At 41.9% G+C, this 16,038-nt stretch overlaps 1 protein-coding gene across 6 annotated transcripts; it reads left to right on the top strand.

Moving 5' to 3' along the window:
- Positions 1-5: 5 nt before the first annotated feature.
- On the top strand, positions 6-14,744 carry NUDT5 (nudix hydrolase 5). Of its 6 annotated transcripts, none has more exons than XM_055710906.1 (9): positions 6-145; positions 4,120-4,228; positions 8,019-8,086; positions 9,851-9,903; positions 10,605-10,712; positions 11,231-11,326; positions 12,872-12,973; positions 14,086-14,139; positions 14,410-14,744. In XM_055710906.1, exons 2-9 carry the CDS (start codon positions 4,166-4,168, stop codon positions 14,517-14,519), a joined length of 654 nt encoding a protein of 217 aa, XP_055566881.1. In that variant the 5' UTR covers positions 6-145; positions 4,120-4,165; the 3' UTR covers positions 14,520-14,744. The 6 variants fall into 6 exon arrangements, with proteins under 6 accessions (XP_055566881.1, XP_055566879.1, XP_055566880.1 ...); XM_055710904.1 differs by having other exon boundaries at positions 56-200; XM_055710905.1 differs by lacking the exon at positions 6-145 and adding an exon at positions 2,362-2,380.
- The last annotated feature ends 1,294 nt before the right edge of the window (positions 14,745-16,038 follow it).

Here is a 16,038-nt window from a genome sequence, read left to right as displayed (position 1 = left end):
CTGGCGCCGCTCCCGCTGCCGTCCGGCCGCCGCCCGCGGCTCCCCCAGCTGCCGGGCCGCTCTCCCGGCCTCGTACGTGTGCCTGGCCCGAGCGGGGGTGTCCGGGCGATACGCTGAAAACACGGTGGCCCTGAGGAAGCGGCGGGTGCGTTTCCCGCCCGGCGGGCTCTGCTTGCCCTCTTTGCCCGTCCCTTTGCAAGGTATCCCCTCCCCGGTGTTACAGCGGAGCTGTGTACCGACAGAACCCCCTTCCCCCCCAGCCGGGGCTGCGTGTCATTTTATTTTGGGTAGGGCCGAGCGGTGGCTGGATATTAACGTTCGTCTGAGGCCCCGCACGGCGGCCGCAGCCACCGGCAGGTTGGGCGCGGGACGGGGCTGCTGCTGACCCTGTGCTGCTCGGTGGGCAGGGTGGGGCCTTCTGCGGGGCCAGAACCAGTTCGTTTTCCTTATTTTATTTGGTGCTGGTCACCCGTGCTGCTAAACATCCTGGCAAAACACTCCTCCCCCTCTTCTCCCTCTCTCTCGTTAACTTACGCTAATTAATTGGGTTTGTTGCTGGAGTCATTTTGCTGACATGCCAGCACACTGCCCGATGGTCACAAGTTTCAAGTGACTCAAGAGCTTTTAGGGATGTTTATCTTCAGCACACACACCTGGGCACGCTGTTGGGTAAATGGTGCGTAAATGCTGCCAGCGTCCCTCCTGCACGCTGTTTATAAGAAACCCCATATTTTGTTTTATCTTGTGCTTGCCTTGCTGAGCTTCCATTAAACCTGGCTGCTGTCAGCTAGGATGTGTAGTTTGTCTTTTGTCTTTTAAGAGGCAGATTTACTGTAGAATGTCTTTTGAAAAGTGATGTAGAAAAGCTAATCCACCTGTAGTGACATGGGTGGGTTAACAGAAGGCCCTGATGGCTCGGCTACTCTCTAAGCTGATTCACAGACCTCAGTTGGTTTAAGATTTTAACTCCTGGGAAGGATAATTTGGGAGCTGTGGAATGGTTCGATGTTGCCTTGAAAAGAAGCCACTCAATAAAGGGATAAGCAATGGGAATAAAGTTATCTCTTTTTAAAATGGTATACCTTTTTAAGGTCTGAGTTTGACCACATGAATTAAATAAATGGAACAAGTAGCATGATTTGCCAGCAGTAGCCTGCAATACTAGAAGCAGGCCAAACTTTTTGCATGATTTGTGGTTCAAGTGCAGTTGATTCGTGCTAAGGACACTGATAAATGTGGATACTTTGACATATGCTTAAGATCACACTGGTAGCTATTAAAAAATTTGAAGCATAGACTTCATGCAATTGTATGTCAGGCAGTCAGGTTCGCAGGCTGCTGTGTGTTGCATTTTTAACTCGAATGATACAGTGGTAATATTATGAGATAGAAGAACCTTCCTGTCTGAGGGCTGCAAGACAAGGTCTATTCTGAAATCTAACATAGGGCTTTAGAAACTTGACATTGTAGTGTGCAAGTTTAATTTTCAGTTGCTGCTGATTTTGATGAACAAAAGGTGTTGCCACCCTTGACAGTATGACTAATGTGAGATACCGGAATTGCACCCTTCATTTAACTGAACGATGTTGCAGCTTTCTAACAGCAGAAATTCTCACTTGTCTACAGTCAACTGAATTTGGAAAAAAATACTTTTTTGGTGAACTGTTTAAAATGTCACTTACACGTAGAGTTATTGCACCCACTTGTGGAGGAGATCAAAACTACAGAGGCTGAGATAGATGAGCTCTCGTGTTCGCTTGTTTTAGATTTTAGTGGTAATTCAAACGACTGAAGCGGTGTAAATTTTTGTTATTTTAATTCACAAGCTACCCTTGAGTCTGTCCACTGCAGAAGAGAGCAAGTTGTGTAAAACCAGCTTCTTCTATTAGATGAGGTTCTATTTAGTATGTATTTGTAACTGATATAGCTAAGTATTAATGCTGTTGTACAAACCATTACTATAGGTGCTTGTGGGATTTAGGGTACAGTTGTGATGATCTGTGTTTTGGAAACATACACTGATACTTGCAGGCTTATGTGGAAGGGTTAGTATGATCGATGGAATGGGATTTCCTGTGAGGGGAGACTAAAAAAGGCAGACTTATTCAGCCCTATCAAAAAAAAAAAAAAAAGAAAAGAAAAGAAAAAAGTTGAACAGGAATATGGTTCACTATCTACTCTCTTGATATATTGTCGATCAAAAAGGCTATAAGTCTTTCCAAACATAGGAGGGGAATTTGTTGTAGCTAGGTATGTGAGGTAGGTTTTTATAATTTTAAAGCTGTATACTTCAGGCATCACAGAGAGTCCCCTTTGTTTCCTCTGAATGACCAGGAACCCCTTGGAACTGCTGTGCTGCGCTGTACTTCTTTTGCGTAAGGTTGGTGGAAAGCTTGATCTTGTATTTTAGTCACAGCAAAAGACCATGGCCGTTGTCCAGCTACAGCTCTTTGAAGGGAATATGAGACATAACTGACTCAAGAACAAATGGGGAACAGCCAACTGAACTAGCATGACATAGAAATTGGAAGATAAGCATGTGAGGTTCTAGAACAGTTTTTCATACAAATAGTAGTAAGGTAGATAGTAAATCTATGTAGTTTTAAGGTGAAGCTTCAGTGCTTTAAGAAAGGATTATAGAACATATTTCTGAAATAACAGAATTGGGTTTAATAGTTCAGGGTCCTTTTTCAGGACTTACGTTACATAAAAATGACTTGACCATTTGACTACTATGACCTACTTCATCCAACGAGACTGTCTTGAGACTTAAGAAGGAGCCTGCCCTGTGTACATGCTGAGGAAATGGATTTTTGTACATTGGTTTTAATCCTGCCGATAACCAGAAATATTTTGTACTACCAGTTCCTTTTAACTACTTTGTGGAATTAAATGCAAATCTAATATGTAAGAAAGGTGACTGTTGCCACATATTCTGAAGTGTTTCACAAATAGGCAGTAGATGTTATCATAAAAGGATAAAGATGAAGCAAAAAATGCAAGCGCTAAAATTGGGTGTGACAGAGAAGGTGATCACTCGGTTCTGGTTTCATTGCTAGGGACCCCACAGAGCCTTATTAAACTCTAGTTGAAGTCAACAGAAGAAATACTGTTGATTTTGTGGAAACTTTATGACCATCAGCACTGAGAATGATAGTGATCTTTGAGATTATCTCATCTCTTCTTTAAACACTTAAACTGGTTTGCTTCTTTGCACTGTCTTTTTGCTTGTGATTCATGCAGATTTTCAGGACTTGAGTACTGAAGCTTGGTATCAGAGACGAGCTTCCTTGGAATAAGAGTTTCCGTGCTGAAAGTGCGCCATAGCTCTGCAGTGAGGCAGGGACTAATGGTGAATCTCTGATGCATCATGTTTTGCTGCTCCCTGGTGTGCCTTTCAGGTAGAACTGGGTTGAGACGATCTTAGGTTTCTAGGGAGCATTAGGGTGCAGGCCGAGGCATTGATGCAGGTGCAGAGCCTTGCTCTGGCCATGCATTAACTGCCTTTTGCACGGTGTTAGCCACAGCATTCCCAGTAAGAGAAACTGCCATGCTTTGGTCATGCTAATTCCACGTGCCACCTAGAATTGTGACACACAGGTGACTTTTTGACCTTGGTTTTTTGTGGGAGGATTGAGTCATTTACGTGTTTATTTTTGATGCGTGTAAGGTGGAGGTAGGTTCTAGTTCTGATTCTTTCTCAATAGCAGGCAGGTTTTACTGCTGAAGTCCTCTTGGTATAAGGTTTTTTTCCACTTTCACAGTGGAGTGTGTAGCCCTGTTGTGGCAACACTGTGTTGACAGAGCACTTCACCTAGATCAGAATGAAACAATTGGACTGGATCAGTTTTGTCTCTGTGTGTGACCCTGGAATAATTAGGGAGGGTGTCTTCAGCCAGTAGCTGCTTGGCAGCTGACAGGACTGAAGTCAGGGATTTGACCCAAACTGCCGCTTCTCCTTTGATTGACTCTGAAACCATCAGGTGGAGCTGAAAATAGGAATTGCACTTGCCATCACGTGTCCCTAACTTTCTCCAGCAAGTTTTATTTGTTAATCTAGAATGCAGAAATGAACCTTTTAACTTTACTCTGAAAGCAAATATTGACTTTGTTTCATAGTAATCTGGACTTTGCACAGAAGGGGGAAAGCCTGACATTCCTGAAAATGGCAGCTGAGACATCCACAGAAGTTCCAAAAACTGCTAGACAATTCGTCCTTAAAGAAGAGGTATAACATGCTTGGGTTGACACATATTCTGTTGTTAAGTAAGTTATTTGAGACTGATCAATATGTTTGTGAGGGCAGAGTAAGAAATGCTATGTATGCTGTACTTCTGTAAAAATCTACTCAATAGACAAAATGCTTCTTCCTGGTGGTCAGAGAGTTTAAAGAAGGTGGCATTTCTCTTTGATGAAATAATCATACAAATTACCAATGGGCAGAGAGAAATGTACAGTGTTGCATTATTTTAAGCTGCTGCTTCTTTTTTTGATTTTGCATCTCTTTCTTGTATTGTCTGCTCAGTCTAGTTTCAGTGTTCGAGAATAATACTGATACCTCTGAGAGACTATACAAATTGGTGGGTCATGAAATAGCCTTGTTTTCTGTTCCTTTAAGATGATGAACCACTAAGAGTTTCCTTAACATTTAGGATTATACCTTCTTTGTTGCTTTCTGAAAGGGTTTGAATTTAGACACTTGTTCTAAAGACATTAGTAAGGAGGTAGTAAGATTTTTTCAAAAATACTGTGCTTGCATCTTCACAGAATCAGAAAATGTCAGGTCCTGAGGAAGGAATTTAGAGGTATTTCTGGGTGCTTATTAGGAGCGATTTCACCATAATTTGAACTGCCTGTATTTGTTTCTGCTCTCTTTTAAGTGAATTCTTAAAAGTTAATCTTTGGTGTTAAAGGCAGGTTTGGCAACAGCATCACATGGTTGTTATAATGCAAATGTAGTTTCTTTTCTCCAGTGTTCCTTCCTTGGAATGAACAGTCTTGTAATTTCTTTAGGTTTCAAGGTACCAAAACTTCATCAGGAAAAGAGAGACTCACATTGCTGGGATATATTTATGGGTGGTTTTTTTTAATATGAATATTTTGCAAGCATAAACGGTTTCATTTTTGTAAGCTTTTCGGGTTTTTTATTAAGACCTGTGGTTTTGCAGGTAATATTTTCATTTTATCCTCTTTTTACTTTTTTTTTTACTCTAATGTCTCTTTGTTCTTCTCCTTTGGATTGTTGTACTTTTTGATGGCATTGGAAGTTTGTAATAAGATCTTACATATTTTAAGCTGTTTATTTTTTTCAGTCATTTAGTGGGATTAATACAGGAGAGTATTTACCATGCCTCTGCCAGTGGCCCTCACATTAAAAGTGATTCTGTAACTCTTCAGTAACTACATGGTCTGATGTTGGAATATCTTAGAATCATAGAACTATGGAATGGTTCGGGTTGGAAGGGACCTTAAAGATCAACTAGTTCCAACCCCTGTGCCTCAGGCAGGGACACCTTCCACCAGCCAAGGTTGTTCCAAGCCCCATCCAACCTGGCCTTGAGCACCCCCAGGGATGGGGCACCCACAGCTGCTCTGGGCAACCTTTTCCACTTCTTCCATGAAAGTGGTGACTGATCTTACTTCCTTCTTCCTGCTTCTGGGAGCCCACAACCAGGCTGCTGTAAGCAAAAGCAGATGTTATTTGCTATCACATTAATAGATAAAGCAATAAAAATAACTCATTCTAAAACTGAGTAGAGTAAGTGCCACACATTCTGCAAAATGTCTTTAGGCCCTAAATAGGGGATTTAGCAAAGCAGAAGTTTTGCTTCTAGGGCAGCTTCTGCAGGTTTTAATTATGCACCCAATGAGGCAGGTGATAAATTTATCTTTTTCTTCCAGGGAAACTTGGCAACTTTCTTTTTTCTCACCCTGTAGGTTGTTAGCAACAGGAGTTTCATCTTACTTTAGAAGGTTGTGAAACCACTTCCATTGTAAAGGTTTATGCTGCATGTCCTATAGTACTTTTTAATTATTGCCCCATGACAGTAGAGGCGAAGAGCTATACCTAAGAATATCTGATACTTTCACATTGTTTGTTTTGTATACGTAAAGCCTACTTTTGTTCTTTTTTTTTTTTTTGTCTTTTTAGACTTGAGACATGTCTAATTTCTTACAGACTGGGGATTTTTTTTCCTCTAAGATTCCTGGGGACAGTACTGTGGTTCTGATTTCAGCCATTTTCCCCTTTCTGCTTAGCAAATGGTAACTTGGTGACAGGGGTAATGATCTGCCAGTTCTGTCGCATGCTGCAGCAATATGGGACCATGATCAGTAATGTAGTCCTTTGTGTTCTCTGCAATGTTTAAAAAAAAAAATTGATTAACACAAAATATTTGGCTGTTTACTTAACTGAAAAATATATATTCCCCTCCTTGGACAACCAATGGAATGTGATTTTCATCTATTTTTCTTGTGGATCTTCCTGTACTCCAGTTCTGCAGTGATTTAGGAGTGAATACAAAGCTATTTACAATATACCTGAATGCTTCTAAATGGAATTACTTCTTGTACCCGTAATGAGCATAATATTCTTCATCGTGTCCCTTCCAGCTCTGTTTTTGTGACCACAAAGCCATTAGAAAACCTTATTGAGAACATATAGCTCTCCTTGTCCAATTTCTTTTACATGGAAATACTGTACTTTCCAAAATAAATGCCAAAACTTTTAAGTGTAAAAAATGTGTAGCCACATTTACAACCATAGGAATACTATTGTTATGCCAGTTGCCTATCAAAATAATTGTTTTGAAGAGCACATTTTAAGAATTATGTGGGTTTATCCATCTCAGTTCTAATTTACTGGACACATGAATCACTTCTGATTTGTCTTTCTGCCTCCAGCTGATGCTGTACTGTGTTTCCGTACCCTACTTATAGCTGCATGATATACTACATTTCATTTCTCTATATTCTTTTTTGAGTTGGTGAATCTCTCACTTTTAAGTCCAAGACCTCCATGGCCACATGGGCCCTATTTGTTCCTTGTCCTGCACTAGAGGATAGTGGTGTGCCAGCCATGTGAATGACCTGTCAGACGTCATCCTTTTGCTGCAATTCAATTTTGTAATTTTTTTTCCCAGGTCCTCTTCTTCCCTTTGCTTGTGCTTGCTCTATTGCTGTCAGCAGTGTGTCTCATTAGACAGTAAGAAGTGATTTGTTCATCTTACTGATTACTTCTCATTTCTGTGGTCAGACCTATGGCCAAATTGATATAAATTCTGGAGATAGGCTTCTTGTCTGCCTACACCTTCAGCAAAGCTTAAAATACAAGTTAGAAGAAGTAAACTGCTGGGCTAATAGCTAGGAATGTTTGCCTTTTAAAGGAATTACATGGAAGGTAACGTCGCAGAGCAAATAAAGTCACTTAGCTCAGAAAAGACATTTTGTAGTGATGCCGAGCACTCAGCAGTGCTCAGAAATCCTAAAAGGGCAGGTATGTATCGCTGCCCGTGGTTACAGAAAACAGCAGTTATGCAAGGCCACGGTCTTGAGATCGTGGCAGGGAAAGTTTCAAAATCGTTTGCTTTTTAGTCTTGCATGCTTAGCTGTCGGGCCATGCTCTCTGATAAGTGGGCACTCACGATGACTAGAGGAGCTACAGTCTGTGCAGACCAGTGACCCTTTTTCTTCTTCAGCTGAACTATGACCTTTGCAAAATCCTTCTAAAAAGATGATGACTTTTCAGTACATAAAATCCCATTGAATTCATTGAAACTTGGTTATCAAAGTCACACTAAGAAAAGTTACTGGACTTATTTTCTATACCTTTTCAACAACTTAGGGTAAATAGGATTTTTTCCAGGTTAGCTGTAGGAATGTTGTGTGTTCCTGCGTGTGTTCTGATGCTGAGATTTTGCTTCAAGAGAATCCAAAAATAATTGTGTTTCTCCCCTTAGCCCCAAGTTATCTTTGGGATTAATCTTATAATGTGTTTAACAAAGAATTCTTTATTTTAGGTAATTGTAGAAAGAAAATGGTTGAAGCTTGAAGAAACAACTTACACTGATCCCTTTGGTAAAACCAGGTAATTGCCTTTCTGAAATTTCAGATTCCTGTGATGTTCCCCGTTATACGGACCACCCCCAGGCTGGAGGATACAGAGTTACAAACCTATTACTCAACACAAGATGAGATCTCATTGTGCAATTTCGTTATAGTTCTTACTGTAGAGAGAAAAAAAATCTTCCTGTAGCAGGCATGCTAGCATGTGGGATCAAATTTGCTCCTAAATGCTTTTGAGCACACAGGACCCTGGTTTACCTTGCGTTTCCAGTACCTTGTAACGATGCTCCTTTTTAACAATGCCATGCAAAAGCAAGTTCTAGCTATGCAGCAGCACTGCGATGACCAGTCTGTCTCACGGCTTTTCTGGCGCTTCATCGAGGGCTCCTTTTTCCCTGCTGATGGTGCTGGATCTTGCATACTGCTGACAAATTACTGTCCTCTTGTATATTATCACGCCTGTCCAGTTCTTTTCTATGCTTTAGTTTTGCTGTATTTATCTAGATGTAACAACATGGCTTTACTTCCCTCCCCTTAACGTGTTAGATTTTGTAGTGATTTCTTTCTCTAAGGCCTTCCCAATTAATCAGCAAAGTATCCTTTTAAAGAATAGCACTGATTGGAGCTTTTGTGCAAGGATTTTTATTGCTGGTGGATTTTTCTTTTTTACTCATCCCATTGTTTATTTTGAGAGAGCAGCTTTGGTCTTCATTGCCTGGATGCTACTTGTGTGCACAAGTAACTGAGCTGAGAGTTCACAGTAACTTACACTATAAACCTTATACAGAAGCAAGATAAAAGGTAGAATGTACATGGTCTTGTTACAAAATTTTATTTCAAAATCTGACATGTTTCATATATAAATTGCTTTATTTTACACATTTACAGGAAAGACTTGCCTGTTCTGTGACAATCATTTACATCTTTCCCTTATTTTTAGTCATCTTTAAGCAGTCATTAATTATTTTCTCTATCCCTCCTTTATGTAGACAAACCAAAATCATACTACAGACATTTTATAGTTCCGGTATGTGACAGGGCATGCCTAAGGCCAGCTGCGTTCTTATGGGGCCTCACTGTGTGACAGTATATTTTGCTTTTAAATGAAAGTAGCAAGGGTCTTGTCCCAGAAGTGCACAGCGCCAGTTCACACACTTGAGTTGAGGTATTTCTATCTTTTTACTCTAGTTTGTGCAAAGGAGGGAGCTAGGTGGTAATACACAAAAACTAGCTCACCTCTTAACACACAGTAAAACATTTTATACACTTTGAACAATTATTTACAATTAAGTTTAGTCACACTGAAGTCTCATTGGTTCTTACAAGCCTCATCTCCGTTTAAAGGTACAGCATTCTTCTTTTTTTTTCACCTCTCATGTTTTGTAGGGAGAGGGCTTTGTTAGTAAGGGGCTTTCTTTGCTCGAGGGCGGACCTTTTAGAATGCTGATTAAGCTAGTTCACACACAGTTCAAGTAATTTTCTGTTTATTCTCATTAACCATTTGGTTCTTCTTGAGCTTGTCATGTTACTTCTTGGCTTGAAGTATTTATGATATGTATTCCGTCTCCCAAGGCCACGTCTTGTTAACTGTTTGCAAGGATTAATTGACATCCTCTGGTTTTCAAATTACTTCTTGTTTTTCACTATACATATTTACATATTTTGTCAAAATTTGAACTTAAAAAACAGACTGGCCTTCTATTAATAGTGTATCTGTGAGCCGGTCAGGTGCAAGGGTAGAAGACAACTTACGTATATATTTGGTTTTTTTCTCTGTGTTAAACAGAACTTGGGAAACTGTAAAGCGTACTGGCAACAAAAAGGGAGTTTCAGCTGATGGTAAGATGTTGGTGACTTGTTTTGTTTGCATTTCTTCCCGTGAAAGTTCTTCTGATAAATTCACTGTGCAGAGGTAGAGCCGATCTGTTTCTGAGTGAATGAGGATGCAGAACAGCAGCAGCAGAGCTCAGCAGAGCTTGCTGTACCCCTAAGCTAATGAAATGGTAACTTAAGTGCTGAAGAATCAGGAGCTTCCTGGTGGGAGTGTTTTCCCAAGATCATTTTATTCACTTCAGAACAGGAGTCATTTCAAAGACATCATGGTTGCCCTGATACAGAGCACCGCACAGACTGAGTGGGGTCTGCTGTTAGGGGCTAGGGATAGAGCTCTCTTTGGACAAAAGAGGGACATGATTTAGCCATGTGAGGAGTGTAGGATGGGGTTCCATACCGTGACTTCCAAACAGTCTCTGCAGGCAAGAGAGCCCTTCCCAAGGTACTGGTGGGCTGAGGCTTGGTCTTGCTTGGCATGTGTGCCTCCTGTTTGCTGGGGTACTTTGAAGATTCCTTTTTGGGCTTTTATGTCTTACCACACATGATATAAGGAGCTTAAATTCATCGTTCAGGATTCTGGAGCAGGCACCTAAACGTTTAATGCTCAGAGTAACAGTGCTTGGGTTCCTTTCCAGATCTAACACTAAATACTCACTTTCTGCTGTATTCCAATTCTATGTACTTGTGTCTTCTGTCACTGTCTGTAGGTGTAGCAGTGATAGCTGTGCTACAGAGAACTCTCCACTACGACTGCATTGTCCTAGTGAAACAGTTCAGGCCCCCAATTAACAGCTATTGCTTGGAATTTCCTGCAGGTAAGTGACCGAAACCTTGAGTCACATAAAGCTGACAGTTAAGTGTGTTTAGATGTGCTTGGAGTGTCGATCTTAGTGAAGCAGCTCTAAGCAGAAAACCATGGTGAGCTCTGTAGCTTGGTGTGCTGTTCAGAAATAGGAATACTTGATAATGAAGAATGCGAAATGAGCTCATTGTAGCAGACTGGAGACACTTTGCACAGTAGTCTGGTAGTAGAATATTACATTTTCCTCCACTCCTCCTTCCTCTAAGAGTCAAAGCTTCTTTCCCTCATGAGAACATTATTGCCATTTCCTGGGAAGGTAGCATGCTTCTGTAGATAATCAGAAGATGTGGGCATCAGCACGATGAATCCGGGAACTGGAACCCTTCCTAACACTTCAGTTTATCCCTCTGTAAAAATAGGGTAGTGAGGGTGTTTCACCTCTTCCATAAAGCTGGATTAGAGCTCAGGATGGGTATTGCAGCTAAGTGCTCCCTTTTCAGTTGTTGTTGTTGTGTATTACCTGTCTCACAGGCCTCATCGAGGAAAACGAGACTGCAGAGAGTGCTGCATTGCGGGAGCTGGAGGAAGAAACCGGGTACAAGGGGGAAGTTGTTGAATGTACTCCAGGTCTTTGCTTTTTTTATTTTCCCACCCAAAGCTAATTCTGTCTTTGATGGGTACTTTAAAGGTCTGAAATGCTCTAAACCAAAGGAAAAATCTGTGCAGATTAGCGGAGTAGTATCCCATGGCTGTACCAGTGAGGCTTTGGTCCTTGATGCATCAGTTGCTGAACTTCTGTTAAAAATATAAGACTAAAGTAAAAGTTTTACGTCTATAGGGAAAAATTTGGTGTTAATTAAGATTCTTTACACAAAACCCAATTATTCAGGGTGTGATTTGGCATTTTAGTATAAAGGTCTCAACTGTGAACAGCATCCATGAACTTGGGTAGAAAAAATAGCTGCACGATGCAGTCTGAGTGGAGGTCACCCTAATGTCAGCTGTAGGGAGGTGACACTACTCAGCTTTCCAACCACAAAGAAGAAAGGAGAGAATAATCTGAGTGAATCCAGAGATCCTTTGGAACGTGATTGTTGCCAATCCACGCTTCCTACATAAATCAAAACAAAATGAAGGCAAAGCAAGGATCATAAATAAAACTTGAAAAGGTAGAAAGGTGAGACAGCTTACATATGATTTCAGTCATTCGTGTTGAGACTTGGCTTTTGATTATCAGGTACAACTGCATGCAGGGGACTGAGAGAGATGGAGACAGGTGATGGCAAAATTAAGACTCTAATAGACTGAGGAAGTCTGTAAGGGAATTACAGTTTAATCTTCAGTCTGTGGAATGGGAAGTAAACCTAGCTGCTGAAAACAAGTCTTACAAGGAATCCAGAAAAGAGCTGAGAGTTTCAAAAACATTACTTTTAAGAATGTGTGTCCTGTTTTAACCCCAGCCAGCAACTAAGTACTATGCAGCCACTCGCTCACTCCCCTCCCCTAAGCGGGATGGCGAGGAGGATTGGAAAAAAGGTACAACTCATGGGTTGAAGTAAGAACAATTTAATAATTGAAATAAAATGTAATAATAACAATTGTAATGAAAAGGGTAGGGAGAGAGAGGAATAAAATCCAAAAGATGGGAAAAAAATAATACAACTACGTACCACCCGCCGACTGGTGACCAGACAGGCCCTGAGCAGCCATCAATTGGTCGCTCCCAGCCAGCTCCCCCCAGTTTATATACTGGGCATGACATCATACGGTATGGAATATCCCACTGGCCAGTTGGGGTCAGCTGTCCTGGCTGTGTCCCCTCCTGGCTTCTTGTGCCACTCCAGCCCTCTCGCTGGCAGGGCCTGAGCAACTGGAAAGCCCTTGGACTTAGCGTAAACATTACTTTGTACCAACTGAAACATCAGTGTGTTATCAACATTATTCTCATACTAACTCCAAAATGCAGCACTGCACACCTACTGAAAAGAAAATTGACATTATCCCAGCCGAAACCAGGACAATGTGAAACCAAACTTTTCACAACTCTTCCAGCACGAACATGTGCCAAATACATGCTCTGGCATTATACCAGATGTGAAAGCTTTTGTTAAAATGTCAAGGTGCATGAGTTCTGCTTTCAATAAATTAAAATCTACATGTGCTTGTTGGCAGCTCTCTGCTTGGACCCAGGTTTGTCAAACAGCACGACACACATTGTGAGCGTCACCATTAACGGAGATGAGGCTGAGAATACAAGACCTAAGCAAAAACTTGGTGAGTTTTGTACCATTTATTTGAAAATCTGGAGAAGATAACAAAAGGATGTGTTTAGAAGAACTATCCCTACCACTGCATCTGTTCTGTCCCAGCTGATTTAGATGCTGTAGGTCCTTTAGATCATACCCTGCAGTCTGGATAAGCAGAGACATGTTTCTTTGTGGAATTCACAAGAAACATCTGTGTTAAGTGTCAGATATTGGCACAACCAGAATGAGAAATTTAGGTGCTAAACTTCAGGTGAGGGCCATAGCACTTGTGAACCTGGATATTCCTCTTAGTTGTGGCTTGACCCTCAGAGTAACTACACTGTCACTCACTGACTGTCAAAATAGGGTTTAGTTGTAAACTCTATAGTGTATTTCAAAACCCTTAACTTACTACAATTGTTTTCTTTTACTTGCAGATGATGGAGGTACGTCAGGGAACTGTGCTCCCATTGGCAGTACAGTCAAGTGTGGTCTTCGTACAGCAAGTTTTACTTAGAAAATGTCAGTTAAAACTATTTTGGGATTGGTTAATCTCCTGACCCTAATCAAACGCGCATGAAATTGACTTTGGCTTAGACATGAAAATTCCTGTGGGGCATTATCGTGTCAGTTATCTACAAGTATTGCATTTGTAGCACCAGTATCTCAGGAAACACAAATTCCTGAATCCACAACAGCTGTAGATCAAGCTCCAAAGACAACTAATTCAGATAGACAGGGGAGGTGTAAGCCAACACCAATTCACCAAGAGCAAACCCTTTGTCCCTGGGCCGTTTTGGTCTTCAAACACATCTACAATCCATTACTGTACCAGTATAAGCCAAACAAAACTCCAGTTCGACAGTGAATTTTCCGTTCTCAGAAAGGAGCAGGTCTCCTTTCAGGATTCTTATCCTCCATAGCTGTCAGCTACACTGTTGTTCCCAGCTCTTTTCCAGTTTCTTTCTGCCAAACCTGGTTTTTAGTGGCCCCAGGTCACTGCCTTCCCCCATTTCATGGGCCTTTTTGCAATACATGAAGCGTCACAGCTTTCGGATTGGTGATGAGCACTAGGGCCAGGTCCCCTTCTAAACAGTAAGAAGCAGGACTACTACTGATCACTAATTTCTTCTCTCCTAGAATTTGTGGAAGTTATTTCACTTCCGAAGAATGACCTACTGCAAAGAATTGACGGTAAGAGCTTTCCCACACATTAAATGCACTTGTGTGAGCTTCAGGTAACCCTTAGCTTCTCTCCTCTCAGCTCCTCACTCATCCTAGAATACTGTATCTTAAACAAAAAGCTGGGAGAGACCTGGCCAGGTGACAGAGTGATAGCATTAGGTCTTAGCATTAAGAATTTATGTCTGGAATGTTATATATATTCATTTTAGTAAAGGACTTAAATTTCTGTAGAAGAAAAGTGTTAACAGCATCTCATAACATTTTTGTTCTTATTTTCAGAACTAGTAGCAGAGGAACACATTGCAGTGGATGCCAGGGTTTATACTTACGCGTTGGCCCTGAAGCGTGCAGCAGAAAAACCGCTCCAAGTTCCTTTTATGAAATTTTAAAACCAGATGATGAGAAATTTAGTTGAAAACTGCCCAATTTAGATGGCTTAGAAGTATAACTCTTCTTGTAGAGCAAAAAAAAAAAGGTTTGTAGGAGCGATGCTGATGTACGAATGATTGTGTTGTTTTTACCTGGGGTTATGTAACTGACAAAAAGTGTTCCTTCTAACTGCTATCAAGCCTTGACCGAATAATCATAATAAAAATGCTGCTTAATTTTCAGAACGGCTCATTTCTGACTATATTGATCATTCCACTTACATTTTGGTATAAGGAAGATGCTGAAGTGACTGTAGTGGGTGTAATGCCACCTGTTCAAAAAAAAGGAAGACGGCAGGAAGAACGTGCGGCTCCCGAGTCCACGTGCACAGGCAGCATCGCTGTGACAGCTGTAGGTCATTCTCTGCAGCAGCGGCAGCAGCAATGGGATGGAGCGTGTGTGCTCTGGCTGCTGTGTTTGAAACAGTACTTTTGGGAATTTCCTTTTATAATTTAGACCTGAAGATGTTGCTGCTTTCTCTCAGCGCAACTAAAGCTACCACAGGCCAGGGCTGGAAGGGGCCTCTGGAGACCATCTAGTCCAACCCTGGCTAACGCAGATTCTCCCAGAGCAGGCTGCACAGTCACATCCAGGCAGATTTTGAATGTTCCCAGAGAAGGAGACCCCACAGCCTCTCCGGGCAGCCTGTCCCAGTGCTCTGCCAACCTCAAGGTAAAGTTCTTCCTCATATTCAGATGGACCTTCCTGTGTTGCAGTTTGTGCCAGTTGCCCCTTGTCCTGTCACTGGGCACCACTGAAAAGAGCCCGGCCCCCTCTCAGCGCTCGCCCTTAAGGTATTTGCATGCACCGATCAGGTCCCCTCCCATCCTTCTCTTCCCCAGGCTGGACAGCCCCAGCTCTCTCAGCCTGTCCTCACCAGGGAGATGCTCCAGCCCCCTATCCGGAAAGAGAAAATTGGTTTGTTTGATCTAAGAAAACAATGACAATGATGGCGAAGACAAGATATCCACTGGTGCACACCAGCACCGTACATGGCCCAGCCAGGGCATTCTGTTCAAGGCACAATCTTGCTGACACGCCCGAGACAGCACAGCTGCGCAGCACCCCCTCTCCTGGGACACCTCCACCTGCTCGGCTGTGCCTCCGTTTAGTCCAGTCCCCGCCAGGAAACACTTCTGCCAAACCAACCTGCTGTGTACCTACGTGGGTGGTCACCTGCTTCTAATCATGTAAGCCACCACCACTGCTTCAAGATACCAAAGTGTCAGCCACAAACCGTCCACAAATGTGGATGAGATGCATAGACAGGAAGGCTTTCCTCGCTTAGCAATGAAGCAGAGAACTTGCTTAAGATTTTCTTCCCTTCACAAACAGAGTTACTTTCAAGTTCAGCGCGACAGAAGACAGAACATGAAATCAAAGGGAAAAAGTAATTGATTACAGCCGAGCAGAAAAGCCCAGTGATTTTAAGGGGAGGAATCCTGAGATTTGTTTTTCAATTAAGGCTGCCAAAAACTG

Source organism: Falco cherrug, chromosome 5 (assembly GCF_023634085.1).
Source record: "Falco cherrug isolate bFalChe1 chromosome 5, bFalChe1.pri, whole genome shotgun sequence".
Classification (NCBI taxonomy): domain Eukaryota; kingdom Metazoa; phylum Chordata; class Aves; order Falconiformes; family Falconidae; genus Falco; species Falco cherrug.
This window is presented reverse-complemented; position numbering and strand designations above follow the sequence as displayed.

Coding starts and splice junctions, on each gene's coding strand:
- NUDT5 (XM_055710906.1), top strand. CDS start 4,166: ATGGCAGCTGAGACATCCACAGAAGTTCCAAAAACTGCTAGACAATTC. Junction 9,904..10,604: donor AAAGGGAGTTTCAGCTGATG/GTAAGATGTTGG, acceptor CACTGTCTGTAG/GTGTAGCAGTGATAGCTGTG. Junction 11,327..12,871: donor AGTTGTTGAATGTACTCCAG/GTCTTTGCTTTT, acceptor GCTTGTTGGCAG/CTCTCTGCTTGGACCCAGGT.